The sequence below is a fragment of the Poecilia formosa genome, unplaced genomic scaffold (assembly GCF_000485575.1).
Source record: "Poecilia formosa unplaced genomic scaffold, Poecilia_formosa-5.1.2 Scaffold576, whole genome shotgun sequence".
NCBI lineage: Eukaryota > Metazoa > Chordata > Actinopteri > Cyprinodontiformes > Poeciliidae > Poecilia > Poecilia formosa.
Window position 1 is genome coordinate 101,378 of NW_006800515.1, and position 19,863 is coordinate 121,240.

Genomic DNA, 19,863 nt, shown 5'->3' on the forward strand with positions numbered 1-19,863 from the left:
GTGAAATGGGCGCCTTTGTGTTGTGCTTGTTTGCTCACCTGAGAGCATCTTTGCCATCCATGCATCTGTTCCATACATCTCAGATTCGCTCTATTGATTTTTCTCCTGTGTGTTTACTCACACATCAAGCCACATTTGGACAGCCGGTAACACACACACGCACGCGCACACACACACACACACACACACACACACACACACCATGCTATCCATCACATGAGCGCGTCAGCCTGCGTTCCACCCTAATTGGCTTCTAACCCTCTTAAGTAGCCAGGGCCGCTGGAGTGGCGTAGACTGGCCTGGATAAACAGCACGCAGCGTACAGAACATCATAGCTTCAGATGGTCCACATTACACCCAGAAAACGTAGGGAGAAGCTTTAAAGGTTAATGAGCTCATTGTCTGAATTGCACACACACACATCCCCCACAGGGGACATGCAGCAAGGTGTGGCTCTCCTTGTGCCCAGGGGCCTTCCTCCTGCAGAGAGGAGACACAAATCAGGAAGGGAAAAGTGCCACAACAGCAAGATGGCTCCGGAGCGGAGAACGAGCCGGAGGGGCCGCAAACAGACACACAAAGGCCCAGAAGAAAAAAAACAGGAAACACGACGGAGATCGATACTCTGTGATATGAAACCCAGGTTTCAGGCCTTGACATGTTATTGATAATGTGGGTTAATAGAAAAAAAGAGAAAGAAAAGTAATGAAAGTGTCTCCAAGCTTCTGGGAGATCTATTGCTAAAAAAACAGTCAAGCATGACAGAGCGAATGCAGCAGTCTGCACCGAGGGAGCAGGTAATGTGAGTTTTCATGCCTTTTATTCACAGTTTCTACTGTGATGATGCTCCACTACAGTGTTTCTCAAAGTGGGGATAGCGGGACCCATGGAGGCCTCAGAAACTTTCAGAGAAGAAAAAAAAAGGAAACCATTTCATTTTTTAATCAATATAAATAAAATAAGTTACTGAAATGTCCATCCTTCTGATTGGCTGACTGTCAAGTTGCTTTGCTCCTCAAGCTAGCGTTGCAAGTGGGAAACAGAAAAGTTTCTGTCAAGAAAAAGGCCAAACAAACCGTCCAGCAGCCTCACTGTGGTCAAAACTGCTGCAAAAAAATGCTGAGAACTCCTTGGTGACTAAAATCAGAAGGTACAAGGCAGCATATGCTAAGCGAATGTAAAAGTAACATAAAAACTGTGTTTCACCGTCGTTGTGAGGGAGAAGCTGTGCACACCGAACACAGAGTTCCTCGCAGCCTCATTCATCTTCCAGAGAAATTTCCTGTTATTCCTGTTTCATTCTGGTGTATGTTCACCCAACATCAACACAGCTGCAGATCAAATCATGGCTTTCAATAGATAATTTAGAGCTAATATCTCAGAACTCCCCCTAATTCATTCCAGGTGATTTTAACTACGGTGACAAGAAGGGGCAGTATTATGTATTTTCCACACATCTGGTGCCATTTTATAACACAATCAAGTTACTACGTTACCTTCAGTTTTTATAAAAATGCTACACATTATATATATATATATATATAAAACAAAGAAATTTGAGATTGTAATTTAGCACTTTGAAATTGGGCCTCTGTCTCTTTAAAAATTCCTGCTCTTTCTGAAACTCTGCCTTCAGGAAGTTCTCTATTAACCCTTTAGCAAGGTTTTTGCCAGCAATGCACTCAGAAGTAGCACCTATAAAGAACTCAGCTGATATACAGTTCAACTGAACTGCTTGCTAATTGCTGGTGGCTAGTCTGAAGGAGCTGAGTGGGAATGTCGCGCAGGACGGCTGCTTAGTGAGGTGGAGGCTTGGAGACTGCACCATGAAAGCAGAGCTAGGTCCATGCAGGCGTTTTGCACAGCTGACTGGTTGCCGCGGGAGATTAAAGGATTTCTCAAACATGCATGAAAGAATCAAGTCAACATTGAAGGTATGTTTATGATGAGGGAATAACATCAGAACATCATGAAAAGCAAAACAGAAAGAAATCTTTTACGAGGAGCGACACTTTTTTACCACATCATGAAGTGTTGCCCTGTTCCAGTATTTTCAGACATGTAGTTCTAATTCTGAGCCTTCAGTGAGACAGAGTCGCAGAGGAACTCTGCCGTTTGGCAGACAGCGAGGATCTCGGCAGGAAGTCCTCTGCTTAAGGTTGATAAGAGCTGCAGGGTCCCAAGCCTCATCTAGCAATGAGTGATCAAAATGTGCATCCAGCCAGAATAAAGCTGGAGATGGCACACTGTGCTTAAAAAAAAACTCAACTCTGGCATTTTCTGGAAATAAAAAAAAACAAAAAAAAAAAACGTTGACGTTCTCTATGTTACGCTGTACTGCTAGGTGTTTGTTTGCACCGTGAATAAAATGTTTCTGTCTTTTAGCAAATACAAGGCAAAGAAATCTCCAGTTCTCTCAAACGCCTGCTCCACAAAAAGTCCTTACTGCAGTTTCTGGCTATAAGCAGAATCCAGGGCTTAATCCAAAGTACTTAAAAAATCCCCACTTACTCACTCAGCAACTAAATTCTTTACTTTCACCAATGCAACAGCAGCAGTTAACAGGAAGTACTGACTCTGTGCAGAGCAATCGGCAGGATGCTACCTCTTAGACATGCAGCTTCACCTCTGAGTTTAATAGCAGCTGTTTCTAGAGCATCACCAGCCAGGGACAAACCACCTAAAGCCATAAAATGCTCCCTGAGTTTTTTCAGAACGGAGGTATTTGAAGGTGAGACTTACTTTTGACGTTCAGATACATGGACTTGCTAACATCGGCCCCGACGTCGTTGCTGACCCGGCAGAGGTAGAAGCCGCTGTCTTCCTCCAGCACATGCTTGATGAGCAGAGAGCCGTTCACCAGAACCTCGATGCGAAAGCCCGAGTTGAGGGCGATGGGTTTGAACTGAGGTACTCCGGCACCTTTCGGAGAAAGCAGAGCAGGACTGTGATGAAGTCGTTGCGAAAAAATTGATATTTGTGTCGTCTGCTAATATGGGGTCCCGTGGCAACCACTTAGGAGTAACTTAATCCCTGTTCATACAATGTATCGTCTGTTTCCCAAAGCTCCCAACCCTCTGAGCTCCTCCAGACTAGCGGTAGCAACAATTAGCAAACACCTGGTGGAGCCAGTCTGCTGAGATGATCATACAAACTACAGTGCTCCTAAAAACGGTTGTAAATAACATCAACGGAGAAGTATTGTTGTGATGATGTGGGTAGGAGCTTCTTAAAGAGACAGAAGTCAATTTCAAGGCATCAGATAACAACTTCAATGCCTTTTAAGTTGTTTTTGATGTACACAGCATAATCATAAAAACTAAAGTAACTGTAATTAGCAGAGTTACACGATTGTGCTATAAAATAGCACTATACGTCAGGAAAATACATAATACTGCCCCTTTAAGAGGTTTCCTTCCAGAATTTACCAGTATTTAGCTCCAGCTTCAGTCCCCTGCTGAAGAATAGTATCACCACAGCATCATGCTACCACCACCTCGCATAGATGTTTTGCATCCAGATGAAAAAGTACATTTTTTTTCTGCCACCAGCACCTTTTTTTTCCCCACATGTTTGATTTGTTCATGTAAGTTTGAGCTTCTAAGATCCAAAACCAAAAATTTCCAAGCAAGACAGTGGGTGGAAAAAGGTGATTTGGTTCTTGGACTCACTTCCGACTTGATTGTTTTAAAAATATACACCCTTTATTTCTTGCAAAAATATAGACAATTACTAAAAATGTATTTCCAACTTAGTTGAACATTAAAGTTAACTTAATCTGATGTTTCGAGTTCAAAAAGTGGTAAAAAAAAATAAAAAAAAATCATCTTACGAAAACCTCCCGTCGTCATTCTGGACATTTGCCAAACAAAAAGCATCCCCAGAACACACCTGGTGTGTTTTTAATCATTTAAATTAATGGACGGGTCTAAAACTTACCAAAGTAATCTAATCAGTTCCAAATATAACTTAAGTATATTCTAACTGCCCAAAGAAAAACTAAAATGTACAAAAAGTCCACATAAATGGCCACATCTCAAGCATTTGTTTACCTTTGGAGTATTCCCACTGGATGGTAGGAACTGGATAGCCTTCAGCTGAGCAGTTGAGGATCACCGCCTTGCCATAGATGGCATCCTGGTCCTTTGGTTGCACCACAAACTTAGGAGGAACTGCAAGTAAAACAGACTTCTGGTTATTAAATGTGTTTTGGATTCTGAAGCAAAAAAAACAAAACAAAAAAAAAACAAACAAATCTAAGCACTTCTACTGCTTGCATCTCCACGCCTATCGTCCCCCCGTTCCGTCCTCACCTCGGACGATGAGCTGACTCTGGTGCTCCACAGCGGCGGCCTGGTTGCGAGCGATGCAGGTGTAGTTCCCGTTGTGGGCCAGCGTGAGGTTGGAGATGCGCAGCGAGCTGGTGAAGTCGATGTTGTCGATGGTGACGCCCAGGCTGGCCGGGATCGGCCGGCCGTCCTTCTGCCAGGTGATGAAGACGGGCTGGTCGCCGGACATGACGACGCACGGGATGAAGACTCGCTGGCCGATGGAGAACCGGGGAAACTCAAACGGGTGGATGGTGGGTGGGACTGCGGAAGAAGACATGCAAATGTATTTCCCCTGCAGGCATGTGGCTTACATGCTGTTCATTAAAGTTTAACATCAGAACATGTTCGCATTCCTCGTCCCCATCCAAGGCTGGGTTTTTTTGCAGGAATTAAAATAGCTTATTTTCTGTGAATCAGATGAAATTTCTCTAATCACACGCAGACAACATTCCCTACTCCCCCGCCCCTTTTTTTTTTTGCTCTCTGGGGATGCTGTAGCCACTGTGAGAAGCAGATCCTTTGGAAAATTAATGATTTAAAATAGCATTGGAATAAGCAGCACTTCAGTGCTTATTTAATTCACAACAAAATAGGCATAATAGGCTCCTGGGGATTCCCTCTCGGAAGCGGAGGAATGCTAAGCAGCCGAGAGGCAAATTAGCCGAGGTGGAATCGCAGTGTAGCTTTTGCCTACGCTGTGTGATTTCCCCCCTTCGCACACTCGTTAGCTCGTCAGGGCCCGCCAGAGCGAGGGAGGGGCCGGGCTTACCCATCCGGTGATGGAAATTATGCAGCGTCACTGAGGAAAGAGCCATCTGAGGTTATCTTCATCTGGCTGCGCTCAGCACCGACGCATATTCCGATGCGTTTCAGATGAACCGGCTGGCTGTGATGATGGAGATGGAGCGCTGCTATGTGTGTGTGTCACATAGAGAAACCAACAAATACCTGTTTGTTCTGTGTGAACTGTAAAATGCATGTTTTAAATCACGAAAATTAAATACGGTATAGATCTATAATAAATGCTCATTTATGCGAGTGAGAAAAAGGAAACGTTTGGAGACATAAAACACTATGAGAGTTTAGAATACGTTTATCCTTGTTTTTTTTGTTTTTTAAAGTAGCTCTTTCTGAATCACAGATAAAAAAAAATGGTAGACTTGCAAAAACCTGTCAGGATGGATGCTGAGGCTTTCAACCTTGGAGAATAAACTTTAAAATATGTTTCCTAGTTTAAAAATCACTGAAAGGCTTGTCACCAAAACACATTAAAAACCTTCTGGACCTCTCAGGTCTACTGGTTCTGCTCTGCATCCCCCAGAACCAGAACCAAGCAGCATTCAGTCTTTCATTAATCTGAAACAAACTTCCAGAATCGAGTTGCCATCGATTAAAAACAACGAGGTCATTGTTTAACATACGTGACGTACAACAGATGATGGGATTTGACAAACATGATGTTTACGGCTTGTTTCAAAGTTGGTGTTGCGTCTTTATCATGCCTTGCTGCTGAAATGTGCTACACAAATACATTAAGCCTTTTTGGGTTGTGTGTAGCCTGTATGCAGAGAAATATCTACAGTTTGGGACATTAAGGATCGTGCACTCGTTTACCTCATCATTTCTCATAAATACACACAAACTGTTGCTGCATCAAAAACAGCATCGATAACATTTTGGTGATATTTCTGACACTCACTGCGTGTCAGGCATTGCACCAGTTTCGACTGTGGCCTTACCTTTAACAGTAACATAGACGCTCTGGTGAGTGGACAGCTGAGGCTGCACCAGCACGTTGCACGTGTATTCTCCTTCGTCCACATCCTTCTGCACATCAAACAGCTTCAGGGTGCCGTTGTTCTCAAAGGCCCGCTGCCGGTGGTTGTACGGCAGCAAGTTGGAGTCCTTGTACCACTTGATGGAGTAGTAAGGGTAGCCGATGACGCGGCAGTGGATGTACATGTCCCGCCCAGCAATGGCAGTGAGGTTTTTCATTGGTCTGATGCTGGCAGGCCCTTGGGGACAACATTGGAGAGACAACTCTCTTAAAATGATTTTGAGGCCTGTGGGGTTGGCTGAATAATAGCTGTGCTGTGTTGTGTTTGTTCTAAAAACAACACAAAGGTCACAGGCCTTGTTTGTTCTTAAAACAAAGTGAGAGAACAAAAACCTGCAAGGGCGTTCCAGAATGCCTCACTACGTTTTCTTCGCCACGTTGAAAAAGCGTCGATCTCAACCAGAAACGTGATTTGAGTTGTTTGAACTACCACAAAATAAGAAGTCCTTTAATATAATTTGATTACAATTCCATTTCTACAAACACAAATTTAAGTCCGTATCTCATCCGGTTCCATAGGACACTTAATGTCCACACGGTTTTCCCTCTGTATTAGCAGAACTACCCAAAACTTGGCAAGTTCCACGGCTGCAAAAAGGATTGACTGTCCCGCTCTAGAGTTTATGAGCTGGCACTTTTTGTTGTACATTACAGTTTTCTGTTGAAAAATTGCCCTTTTTTCTTTTATAAGTACAAATCAACTTCGACTCCCATGATATTCAGGAAGCATTTTGTTCTCACTGTGCAGCTTGATGCTTTTATGACACATTAGACGTTTGTTCAAGGTCCATCTGACAGCGCAATACAAATATTTAAATATGACTTCTTATCAACAACTAGCTACCATTTTAGTGCTCAATCCAATTGTTTCTGGTTGTGGAACAAGATGTTGCATTATTAGAAAGTCATGATATCGCTTCTGAACTCAACTTGGCTCTACACAGCTTGGGTCATTTCCATTGCAATGTGGGCGGGATCACCACAGCAAAATGGCCCAAAAAGTAACTTGATGTGATTTGAATGCAACCAACTGCCTAATTCTGACTTGTTCATCTGCCACCAAGAACAAAAATGACTGCACTTCATCATTGGGCCAATAGAATAAGAGGGAAAAGGCTGTTAGACGTTAAGGCTGTAAATCAAATATGTCAGTCTTTGTTTTATCTTCAGTTTTTGCTTTTTGCCACTTTTGCGTGATGTAGAAACCTGAATTTTACTTCTTAAACATGTTTAGAAGTTATATAACTGGTAAAGCAGCAACCCCTAAGTAGCTGGTCTAAGCTTGAACAGAAACAGTTTTAAACAACATCAGGAAGTAGATTCAATGTCGCATTGCATCCAAGTTTGGTTTGCTACTCACTTGTGTGTTGTTTTGTCTGGTGCTGCAGTGAGTACAACTCTTATCGTTCTCTAAAAGAGAGTACCTTCCAACCACATACCGGAAAATATCCACTGGTATAGGCTTTCATACTTTGTATAAGCAAGTAAAACACAAATCTTTAAAATATTTAGCTAAATTACACTGCTGAGATCACATGCGGAGTTTGGTTCAACTCCTATTTAGATGATCGTTCTTGGAACAACTGTAGATGTGAGAGAAATAACAGACATCCTTTCTCAGCACTGAAACGTTTCATTTGAAACCAATGTTTCTCTTTCTTCCAAAAACCTGAACCCTTTCCACAAACTTAGTGAGGCACTCCTTCTGCGTCTGCACATCTCGGTGCTTTTAGGGTCGCATCAAAACGAAACTTCTCAAGGCATGTTGATGTGTGTATGTGATGGTGTGCTGGAAGAGTTGATCTGACAAGCACCTCTTACGTTTATTCGCGCCTGGTAGGAAACCGTCCCTGCCGAGTTGTTGCAGTTGCAGCGGTACACCCCTCCGTCGGGGACCTGGGTCTGGGTGATGTTGAGGTGGCTGACCACGTGGCCCTCGGCGTTGGCGTAGTAGGAGATGCGGTGCCGACTGTCCCGGATCACGGGTTCGTCGTCCAGCGACCACGTCACCCGAGGCTCCGGCGTGCCCTTCACCGTGCACGACAGTGACACAAACTCATTGACGTTGTAGACCTTCTCGCTGAACGAAGCCAGAATCTTTGGGGTGCCATCTGGACGCAGACGGGATTTAAATACAATCACATGGTGTCTGCTAAGATCGTCAAAGAATGTTAGAAAATCCAGTTTAAAGCATCTACAGAACAAACGTATTGAAAATTCAGCAGACTGGGCATTACAGTGCTGAAATAATTATTCAAAACAGCAAACTGTGATTAAAAACTGCACAGATGTTGCATTCAGAGATCACTGATTCACAAACTGATAAAGATTTCCAAGCGCCCATTCATCTCTGCGAGTTCTGACCTTCCAGTATCACTTGAACAAAGTCCTGGGCGGACATCTTGCCATGCCTGGCGAAGCACTGATAGGCTCCTCCGTCGCTCTTGGCCATTCCAGCCATAACCAGGTTCTCTCTGCTTTGGCCTGTCATGCGGACACTGTTGCTGGGGTAAATGAGCTCTCCATTGCGGTACCATGACAGCTGATACTCCTCAGAGCCAGTCACACTGCAGGTCAAGGAAACCTGGCTTCCCACACTGCCTTTCACCTTCCGTGGACTCACCGTTACCTTCAGGGGTTCTGTGTTTTAGGGAGGCAATGAGACGTCAGTGATCGAAGTCAAGAAGGAGAAATATGCACATTGTCTCATTGCACACTTTAGATATCTGATAAAACTGATTCAACTCCCCACGGTGGGTGAGCAGATTGCCAGTGAGCACTGACCTTTTACGTGCAACCTGCCAACAACCTCGGCGTTGCCGTAGCCGTTCCACACTTCACACACGTACGCCCCCGTGTCACTGGGCTGGGCTCGCTCTATCAACAGGCCCGTGACGCTCTGCCTATAGCGTGTGTCTGGTTCCAGAGGTCGGTTGTCCTTCAGCCAACGGTATTTGGGCGCCGGGTGACCTGAGGCCTTGCAGGGCAGCTCCACTCGATGATTCGTCATCACCTCGCGACGCTCGAAGCTGTCCAGTATGTGCGGTGCTGAGTTGGTTGGATCTGAAGGGCAGAAGAGCGAGGTGTAAGTCGGGGCCGTGAGCTCTGTTGCTACAGGTTGAGATTTACCCAATGTGTGATGCTTGTCTTGGTCGACAGGAGCATCTACTGAAATGTTTTAAGTAACTGGTGATCATTAGGTCCAGAAACTTTAGACCAGACTTGTCTGAAATGAACTGAGGACACTGTGAACAAATAAGTCATCTGGCAAGCACAAGGTCAGGAGCTCAGATTCAGCTCTGCCCTGACCACATGCCCAAGTGTGCTTGAGCAAGAACCCCAGACTCGGATCCATTTACCTCTTTAAGGATCGTCACCCCCTTTTTGAATCCTTGCATTTCTTTACTTCCCAGTTCCATTTTGCAGAACTGCCCCTTTATATTGCTGAAGAGACGGAGCATTGTCTCTCACCCAAGTTCAAATGACCTTTATGGCACGTCATCTTCTCTTCTGCTGTCAGCTTCATTTCTATTCAGATGACCTACAGGATTTGTCACTAGCCCAATTTTACAGCCAAATGTTCCTTGGTTATATATGCATATATTTATACTTTAAATTTATAAATTAAAAGTATAAAGAGGTTCACTACTCTACTACAGGCAATAAACCTGTTCGCTTTACTCACTTATCACTGGTATAGAGCTCAACTGTGTGCAATATCGAAATTCACCATGTATAACATAACTTGCCTATCTGTGACTATGTGCAAAATGACTTACATTGCTATTTCATTTATTATTTATTTACTTTAATCTATGAGTAACATCACCTATCTGCCTACCTTAACATATACACCTGGAATTTACATATTTTTTTACTATACTGCTTCAGTATTTCTATATTCACTTGTATTTTTTGTATATATAGATTTTTATATTTTTTATATTGGTTCTGTTCTGTCCTCTATACGGCTGTAACAATGCAAATCTCCCCACTGTGGGATTAATAAAGGAATATTTCATCTTATCTTTGTTAATTTGGATAGAAAATCTCCCTCACGCTGGTGTTTTAATCTCTACTTGGTAAACGGATAACAAAAAAAATTGACTCACTTTTAGAAAAGCTGTTTACACTGATGATGGGGACTTTTAAGACTCTGGTTCCTCACCTGAGACAATGAGACGGGCACTATTGCTCTGTCGGGTCTCTCCTGTGTACCGATGTCGTGTCATACACCTGTAGTTGTAAAGCCCGTCCTCCATTTGCACATCCAGGATGTACAGGGCACCCGTGGATGTAATTAGAAACCGTGACACTGAGAGGAAACACATTCAGAAAGCAATATCAGCACACTATAAAGCATTTCTAAGTGTAGATGTACCTTAATGAAATCATAAAATCAGTGAAACACAGATGATCAAATGACACCCATAAATGCCTTAAATGCCTGTGGGGGAAGCCGTTACAACATGTGACATATTTATGTTGCCCACAAGGTAAGTGCACCGCACTGCAAAGTGTGGAAAAGCTATCCGTTTCTTCCCATGAAGCATCTTCTCTTGATTCATTAGTCCCTGCTGGGCTCCCACTCAGCTTAATTGTCTTGTGTAATAAACATTAAAAGAAATAGTAGACCACTGTATTACGCTAGACAAATACAACTGGAGTCTCTCTCGTGGTTTGGCCCGTCGCTGTCACTCATGCCAAGAAATGAACCAAAACAGAAACACAAAAGCACCGTGGTGTAAGGATTCACCCCAAAGATGATTACTACGACATTTCTCGTAAAACCAGAAGTCTGTCAGCCAAGGGGCCGTAAGTCCAAATGTGTTAAAACATCTTCTGCCAGGTCACCTTCACTGATTTGACCGACTGTCAGGTGAGCCATCAGCTACCTGCAACACAACGGCTCCACTCAATGGGCTCCAGGAACAGAGGCTCCAGTGCCTCTGTTCCTGGAGGATTCCTGTGCTGCAAAGTTTTGAGGCATCCCTTCATTTGAGGTCTACAGAGGCCTGGTATCCAGGGACCATTTGATTCAGGTGTTTTGAAGCAGGGATGCATCCAAAAGTTGCAGGATGGTAGCTCTCACATCTGCTCTTCTGCCTCTGTAAACACACGACACATCCTAGCAAAATGGTCTTCCAAATATCATTAAAATCAAAGCAATGCTTTGGGATTGCTTAACGTGGTGCTCTAGTGTTTTGGTCAATGATTTGGAGGATACCAGAAGACATTTGAGGAAAAGACGGTCCATTTTTCATGGACTGCCATCTTCTAAAGAACCGTGATCGACATGTGGAAGGAATCAGCGAAGGACCAGTTGCCTCCAGATTTCATCACTGGAGAAGGTTGGCTTTTTACGATAATATTAGTAATAACAAAAGAAGATGTGACAATCACAGACGGCAGCAGAGAAAGACAGCCAAGTGTATTCGTTTCGTCTTATACATTGTAGAAGCGGGGAACAGAGAAGATCCAATATTGAAGTCACTTAGCAAATATTTGCAAGTCAAGTGAGGTACGCAGCCCTGTGTGATTGTAGTCACCAAACATCTGCTGCAGCCCATTTAGCTCCGAACAGCTCCGAGGCGCAGTGACAAGACTGTGTGCTGTGTAGCAGTGTAACACAGCTCGTTATCATGTAGCTCATCGCTCTTCCCTCTCTCTCCTGGGGGAAACTCTCACACACAGGTCTGCTCTTCTTTTTTTTTCTCTCCTCCCGCTCCAGACTAAAGTGCGGGGAGCCGGGGATCACAGAGCTCTTTGATACGGCACGGCTGCGCAGGTCGGACGGCGGTAATGTAACGCTAATTTGCATGAACACGTGGAAGGAGACGGAGGTAGTCAATATTTATGAGGGGGCGATGTGCGCCGCCGTAGCCGGTGGCTGCCGGAGTATTTTATGTCATGAATGATGGAGAGGCCTATCAGGGACGGTGATCAAATGAGGCTGGCGCACGGCGGGGGGATTCTGGAGGTACTGCGAGGCTCATCATGATGCAGACTTTATGGGGTGTTGAATTACCCTCATTTAGTCCTGTCATGCCAGTTTAACACTGATTAAGACTGCTGGGGGAGACTCTCACACAGCACATCCTTAAAATAAGGGAGTATAGATCACCAAACGCAGCACGCGACGGCATCTACCTTGAGTTTGTTGGCGAATTAAAGCTGCAGTGTGTAACTTTTATGAAGAACATTTTCTACATATTTGCTAAAACTGCCACTTTGTTGTGACAGAATGGTATGAAACGTAATCTGTGGAAAAATTTAGCTCCTGTGCCTTCTCTTAGAGCTAACATAGAAAACCAATCAGAGCCAGGAGGCGGGTCTTAGCGCTGCCCGTGACCGTCCATGTGGCGCTGTTCATCGCCCCCTTTCTTCTCCTCCTCGCTCTCTGCTAGGCTGCAGCTAACACAACCCATTGTGAACGCTCAGGCTAGCCAGCATGCAACCGATGACAGCAGGCAAATGGTTTATCTGGAACAACAAGTTGTTTCTCCGCCATTAGAACACTGAGCAGTGCCTTCACAACGTTGATTGACAGCGCTAAGACCCTCCTTCTGGTTCCGGTTGGTTGTTTTTGGGTGCATTTCGTCAGATCACAATAACAACTCAGAGAGGAGGTGGCGGAGATTGATCTTTGTCCGTCTCATAACAAACTGGACGGTTTTAACAAACATTTAATAAAAGTTACACACCGCAGCTTTAAGAAAGCCACGAACGACAGAAAAATGAATAAAGCTGGTGGAGGAGAAGTGTAAAGAGCCATGGCCATGATACTGTAAGCAAGTGTTGACCTAGTTAGAAACAGGAGGCCATGGATTTGACTTGACACCCTGCAGGGTATTTTGCTCGCTAGTTGTTCAGACGCTGTAAAAGTGTCCACAACAAACACAATCAGAAGGAAGAGGAGGACATGTGAGGAGGTGCCGTTTACATTCAGCAGGCTGTGGCTTGTTCCTCTCTTTCCCACTTTCTTTCCTTTTCTAGAAACATTGTCTGGCATCAGCGAAAACGGCAGCAGCTTTCATGGTAACACACGGAAAGGGACAAAACACAATTCTGTAAGATCAGATTTGGAGTCCAGTATGAGGAGCAGTTCATGTTGTTTCTAGTTCAATTATTGGAAACTGCTCTCATATGTACTGACAGACCTGAACAGTGTTATCTTCTTTCAATACCATAAGTACGTTAGCAAAGCGTTACAATTAATTCAGTCCAATCATACAGACAGATTCAAAGTCAATTAAATCCATTCCAGTTCAATCCTACCATAAAATAATTCATTTTATAATTTAAATTGGCAAAAGGGTTTCTATCTAAGCATCCAGAAGACTTGCATTGAGTTGCAATAATTGCCCTTGCTGAGGATGCATGTGGTGAAGGTGGAAAGGAAAACTGCAGTTTGAACCGGCAGCAGATCCAGGCTGAGCTCTCATCCGTCCTGATCGACTGGTAGCTTGTGCGTATTATTTTTCTTCCTGATCTTTCTGCTCCTCATCCTCATCAGTCGTCTTCTTCTTCTTTGACAGGTGAAACAAGAGAAGAAGTCCACAGGCCTTTCATGTTTACAGGTGTGGAAATCGTGTGTTCGTCTTTTTAGGTGCCTGGTCGTTGCAATCAGAGGACCGAGGATGGGGGATGCACACACCAGAGCTGAGTGGAACCGCACCGTGATGAGGTCGTGGCCTCGGCATTTTCACTGACAAATAAAATCTTCTTACAATGGAAATTATTGAGTGTTACAGAACAGATGCCTTTTTTTTCCATAAAAAGTTAGTTAGTTGCATTAAAGTAGTTTGAAGTACATTTTTAAGCAGGTAAAATAAAAAAACAAGAAACAGAAAAAAGTTCTTAATACAAACTTTCAACGTGACAGTTTTGGTTCCTGTGGCAGAAGTTTGGACCCTATTTTAGTAATAAAACATCAATATTTTGTGCAATTGTGTCAATTTGTTTTCTTTACAACCAATTTTTATTGCTTCTTTGAATGAACCCTGACCCCTCCCTACCCAGCAGTAGCTCAGACTCCCTAACACAAAAAGCTGTTTGTATATTAATATTTTTCTGTGTAGTTTCACGCGCGTGTGCATGCAAGGCAAGAGAGTGTTAATCCGCTAACAGCCTCCTGCAGCAGCAGGGAGCAACGGTCAATAATAACGACTGAAGATGCTCGCCGACGTTTTTCCCTGCTCCGCCCACCGCACGCCTGACCCCTCCCGCCTCCAGCCCGTGTTAGAACATGTCAGACGTTCGAGCGAGGGTTTCTGTTCACACCTGTGCGTAGGCTTTGTAAATTACGGCTTCGTTTCGGCCCAGGTGGCTTGCAGGACCATCGGTCGCCTCCTCTTCCCTTCCTCCCGGCCCACCCAGCTGCTTTGGCATCGCTGGTGCCTCAAACACAAGTCTCTTTCTGTGGCTCCTCACTAAATAGATTCAATTAATCCCTGTTTAAGCCACGCTGAGCTTGCAAGTAGACGTTTTGTTCTCCAGGACACTTTGCGGTTCGCCGCCGAAACCCTAATTGCTCGGGCAACGTAACAGAAAGAGTGAGAATCCCGCCTGTGTGCTGTTGAAGCACTTTTCGACCAAGGACAGTTTGCACATGTGTCATTGGAAGACACAAAGGTTAAAAATGCGCGCTGAGGACTGAGAGAGAGCGAGGGTTTCCATGGGACACGATGACACACGGCGGCGTAGCTGAGCACTTTGACCCGAGCTTGCTGGGCGACCATCTGCCCCGAACCGCCCCGCTTTAACCCGAAAGGACCAGAACGCACCGCTGACGGCATTCCACCGTGGTTCTAATTGAGACATGAAAAGAGGAAGGATGAGACGGGAGGAGGAGGCGAAGACACACTGAAGGGGAGAGAGAGACAAAAAAAAAATTAAAGATCAAGAGGAAAAGAGCACCTCTGGGATACAACCACTTTCTGTCATCTTAAATGACTTACAAATTGGCTTACAGCTATGCGCTTCCAGAGAGAGGGGAGGATGGAAGAGGAGAAAAAAAGAGGCAACTTTCATATGCTAATTCAGATCATGGCTAGGCAGAGCAATTATCAACAAAAGTGTCAGCCCTGTCTGTCTGACAGATCGCAACGGGAACCCACCACCTCTATCTCTCCGAGTCTCACCCTGACTGGAAACACGCTGCCGAAGAGGCAACCCAGGAAGGAAGCTTATTCTTTGAATTGTAATTACATCTGCAAAAAACATGCTGGTAGTAATAAGCGGCAGTAAGTCACTTTCCCCCCAGAGCGCCGGGAAAACTTTGACTTGAACTTGATCAACAGCAGTCTGGAGCCCACTGACGGGGAAACCAGTGCAGTCAGCCAAACCACGCGGGTAAAAAGTGCCTCCTCATCACTCTGTTATCGGAGTCCCTGCTGCGAAGCTGTCTTCGAGTGCGTTAGTGAGCGGAGCGCGGTCTCAGGAGACGAGCCCGGGCCCACGGTGTCACCGTAACCTTGGCCGCTCAAAATCAGTTGAGAGAAGAAAACGGGGGATAATAATTCGCAGCGCTTTCGCAGCTTGAGGCCAAATCACCAGCAAACCTTTTAACTCTTTCCTGTTGTTTAGAGATGTGATTTTAATTACACAGATTAAGAGCAGGCTCAAGACCCGTCTTTTTTAACTGTACTTCCAGAATTGGATCATCTCCATGTAGTTTGTGCAATTTCCATAAAGTTGTGTGTTTCTGCATGTGTGGTTGGGTCATTGTGGGTTTGTTTTTATTGACGTATACAGCACTTTGAGCTGCTTTTAGCATATAAAGGTGCTTTATAAATAAAACTGATTGATTGAAGATCAGAACACAAACTGCTGAAAACGATCCTGGATTTTGTTTCTAAAATAGGTGTCAATTTCTGGAACAGCTCTCACCTGAGTCGGCTGCTTACTGGCTAAAATGGAAAAATTCCAACTTTTTCTGATCAGTGAAGGCAGCACGTGTGTTACCAGTTTGTAATATATTTTCATGATGCAGCAGGACACTGTGAATTTCACCCCACTGAACCCAGTGAGAAAGATATTCAGCTCATTTTCTTACGTTTAGACCCATGTGGCATGTTTTCATTACACCAGCACACAAGTCCAACTATATGGTCTAATTAAATACACACTGACATGCTACATCCCAATATAAAAAACGTTTTGTGTGCTAACTTTCTTTACCAACAGCAAAACAGCCATAATAAGTAGAAAAAAGGGGGAGCACGTTCTTCTAAAAAACTCTGAAAATTCCAAACTTTTTGACTTGAAATTCAGAAATGTTCATGTTTTTTTTTTCTTCTAGAAAATTTCTGAAATTTGTCTGAAAATTTCTGATTTTTTTTGTCGGGATTTAAGTTTTTTTTTAATTTTTCTATCTACAACAATACTAGTATGCAGTCATAGAAAAACTACCTCATCCTAGTGCTTTTTTTTGTTGAATTGACATGTTTCCATTGAGCAAATTTATTTTCACAATTCCAGTTTGCACAGTTTTATAGCCAATTTTTATAGCTAGTGCTCTTGCAGATTATGTATCAGCCGAATATATAAGCTCACTGCAAATAGAGCCAATTTAAATTCTGGTTATTTATAATGAGCTTCAGTATATCGTAGTATAACAAGTAGAAATTCATTCATGATAATAAACATTTACAAGCAGATGTCTTTTCATCAATCTGTAATTGGTGCTATAATATTACCGTATGCGACGCCTCATTGTTTCCCAGTATGATAATGTGACATAGGGACTGACGCCAGCACTGCCAGAGTGGGCCGTGTGCAACGACAAGTGGACTGTGAGCCCAGGAGGGCCCGGGCTTTAATTAGGCCTCGTCTCAATCATTGGCATTGGAAGTGCGATTTGATCGGGCTGGCATACGTACGCCCATGGAGGCAGGGGGACCCTTCCGGTGTTTGCAGCCCGTGTAATAAAAATCATCTGTCACTCTTACAGGAGGTGCTCTGACAGCTGCTGCGGTTGCCATGACAACACGTTGGGCTTAGTGTGCAGTATTCCCAGCGCTGCAGCAGCAGGCAGACCTGGAGTCAGGCTTGTCCAGTCTAATATTAGAGTGGACAGAAATGCACATCAACGCTTCCTCTTTCTTTTTTTAATATAAGTATATCAGATCATTACCATGAAGGAATGGTGATGACTGATTTTATATGTTTGTTTTTTTTTTTTTTAAGTCTTAATTTAAAATATTTAAAGGAGTTCATGACGTCATTAACCTTAAAGGTTTTCATAACCTCCAGAAAACAACCAGATCCTTCACCTTTCTTCACGATCTGTGGATAAACTTTTATCCCACGATGTTGTTTAATTCAAATATTACATAAACAAAAGTTGGACTACTAAATGTTTTTACACAGGAGTGCCACTACATCTGCAGCATATCTCTGAAATTCAGTTCACCATTTTCACTTTAAAACGACTAAATCCAAACATTTAGCAACAATTTTAAATATCTTAAATTATTTTCTCTAATTCTCGTTTCAGAATCAATTAAACAAACGGGGAAAAACAAGCGGATCTCTTGGCAGTACTCGGTCTGTAACCGTCTGGGTCTGGGTCTGGGCCCGGTTTTATTCCTTCTCTGGAGTCGAGTCGGTGTAGGAGGCTGAGCGTTTTCTTTTTCTTTTTTTCTTTTTTATTGCCGCCCCTAATCAGCAGCAGCATCCCTCTGCTCATTAACTAGACACACGCTAGCCGCAGGCGCACGGCCTCGTGTGTCAACCGCAGATAAAGATGTCATCTTCCGCTTCACTGAGTAAACTGCTATTAAAACTAGATGCAAATAGACGCTGAATGATATTCAAATCAGCAACGCTGAAGGAAAGCTTAAACCCCGAAGCCACACAGTTGCCCCACATTCCTGTATCAAGCTAAAGGGCCGAGGGAGCCGAGGTATCTTCTGTCTTCACCCAGGGACACGGTGGAGGGTTCGTCCAGGTATTTAAAGGTTCAGCGTTAAAATATTTGGGTTGCGTGATATAACTTTTATGAATAGATGAAATATGTGGAAAAGTTTGAATTTTCTTCAATTTATGCAGAATAAAACTATACATTTAGGTTTATATATATTTATATTTGGTTAAAAGACCCTTAAAGCTGCAGTAGGAAGTTCTGAGAAAACAGTGAGCTGAAAATTTGAACAAGTCCCCCCCACAGCTTAAATTATGTTTTGCGGTGAACGTAGGTGAAGGGTGTGAGCAGCGCTTACATGAGCTTAACTGACACTGCTAAGATCCTCCTCCTGGCTCTGATTGGTTGTTTCTGCTTCTGGAAACAGTTGTGAGACCACTAGGGGGAGCCAGAGGAGCTTCTAACTCATTTTACACCCTTATGACTTAGACCAGTGTTTTTCAACCACTGTTCCGCGGCACACTAGTGTGCCGTGAGTGATCGTCAGGTGTGCCGTGGAAATTATTCAATTTCACCTACATACCGTATTTTCCGGACTATAAGCTGCTACTTTTTTTCCTAAACTTTGAACCATGCGGATTGTAGCCCGGTGTGGCTTTTCTGTGTATTTTTCTTCAACCACCAGGGGGCTCTCTAGCAGGAAGTGAATCATTAGAAGTCAAAATTGTAAATCAAAGAAGAAGGCGTTAATTTTCATTTAGAACTGCCACATGCTAGCAGCAGGCACGACGGAGAAATGTTTTCAAACTCATATGATGCAGCTTTTAAGTTGAGGGCTGTAGATCTGGCACTACAGGAGGGAAATAAAGCCGCTGCACTTAAGGTGTATTTTTGAAGTGGACATGTTACGTGCAATTTGAAATAAGAAATGTAAAATGTGATAAAAATACATTTTTGTGTTTATTTGATTCCTATTCAAGACACTTTGATAAGAATGACTATATATGTAATAGGCGACTACAGAGTATCTTTGTTTACATTTCTGGTTGGTGGTGTGCCTCGAGATTTTTTCAATTAAAACGGTGTACCTTGGCTCAAAAAAGGTTGAAAAACACTGACTTAGATACAATTTTAACAAATACGTAAACGGTACATTTTTACACAACAAGAATAAAACCTGGGCATAACTTCATCCAGGTTTCTGGCTGACTTTGTAACATTTGTTCAATTTGTTTGTTTTTTTTTGTCCAAACATAAATCAAGTTTTTACTCATAGTCAATAAATTTCTAACAGGGTTGAGACCAGGTCTGTTTATTGGTCTGTTTTATCCATTTCAAAAGCAGTTTGGATGTGTTTGGGATCCCTGTGCTTCTGAAACATCCAATTATGTCAAATATTCAACTATTTTGCTGTAGACCTGAGATGAGATGAGATGAAAGTTAAGTTTCTTTATTATGCCCTTCAGTTTGTGCAACGCAGCAGTACCGCTGGCAGCAAAGCAGAACCCCAGCATGATGCTGTCACCGCCGTGTCGGACAGCCTGAACAGTGCTGTGTGATTTCAAAACCAGACATCAAAATATGCTTCTTGTCCAAACAGCTCAGCCTTTATCTCACGAAACAACTGCTGAAGACATTCGGCTTGTCGACGTGGGCAGCTGAACTCCAAGCTGCTTTCTTTAGAGCAGAGACTTATTTCTTTGTCAGCAGTCTCTCAATCCATGTTGATGTAAACTGATAAAAATCCAATCTGCTGTTATTTAGAAATTTGTTTAAAAGACATTGCTACTGTTCCGAGTATTGGTCAATCAAATTAGTGCTGTAAACTA

The 19,863-nt window shown here is 43.4% G+C and overlaps 1 protein-coding gene across 3 annotated transcripts in view; it reads right to left on the reverse strand.

Annotated features, from left to right (window-relative positions):
- LOC103129771 (Down syndrome cell adhesion molecule homolog) overlaps positions 1-19,863 on the reverse strand; it is a 101,017-nt gene that overhangs the window by 24,927 nt on the left and 56,227 nt on the right. For 2 of the 3 annotated variants that reach the window (XM_016665369.1, XM_007540959.2), the window contains exons 4-11: positions 10,337-10,483; positions 8,953-9,231; positions 8,533-8,808; positions 7,983-8,279; positions 6,071-6,346; positions 4,314-4,592; positions 4,053-4,172; positions 2,743-2,922 (exon numbers count right to left, since the gene is read on the reverse strand). In XM_016665369.1, coding sequence (XP_016520855.1) covers positions 2,743-2,922; positions 4,053-4,172; positions 4,314-4,592; positions 6,071-6,346; positions 7,983-8,279; positions 8,533-8,808; positions 8,953-9,231; positions 10,337-10,483 — 1,854 coding nt within the window. Of the gene's footprint in view, positions 1-2,742; positions 2,923-4,052; positions 4,173-4,313; positions 4,593-6,070; positions 6,347-7,982; positions 8,280-8,532; positions 8,809-8,952; positions 9,232-10,336; positions 10,484-19,863 lie in introns of those variants that run through there. The other variant, XM_016665371.1, reaches the window with a different exon arrangement.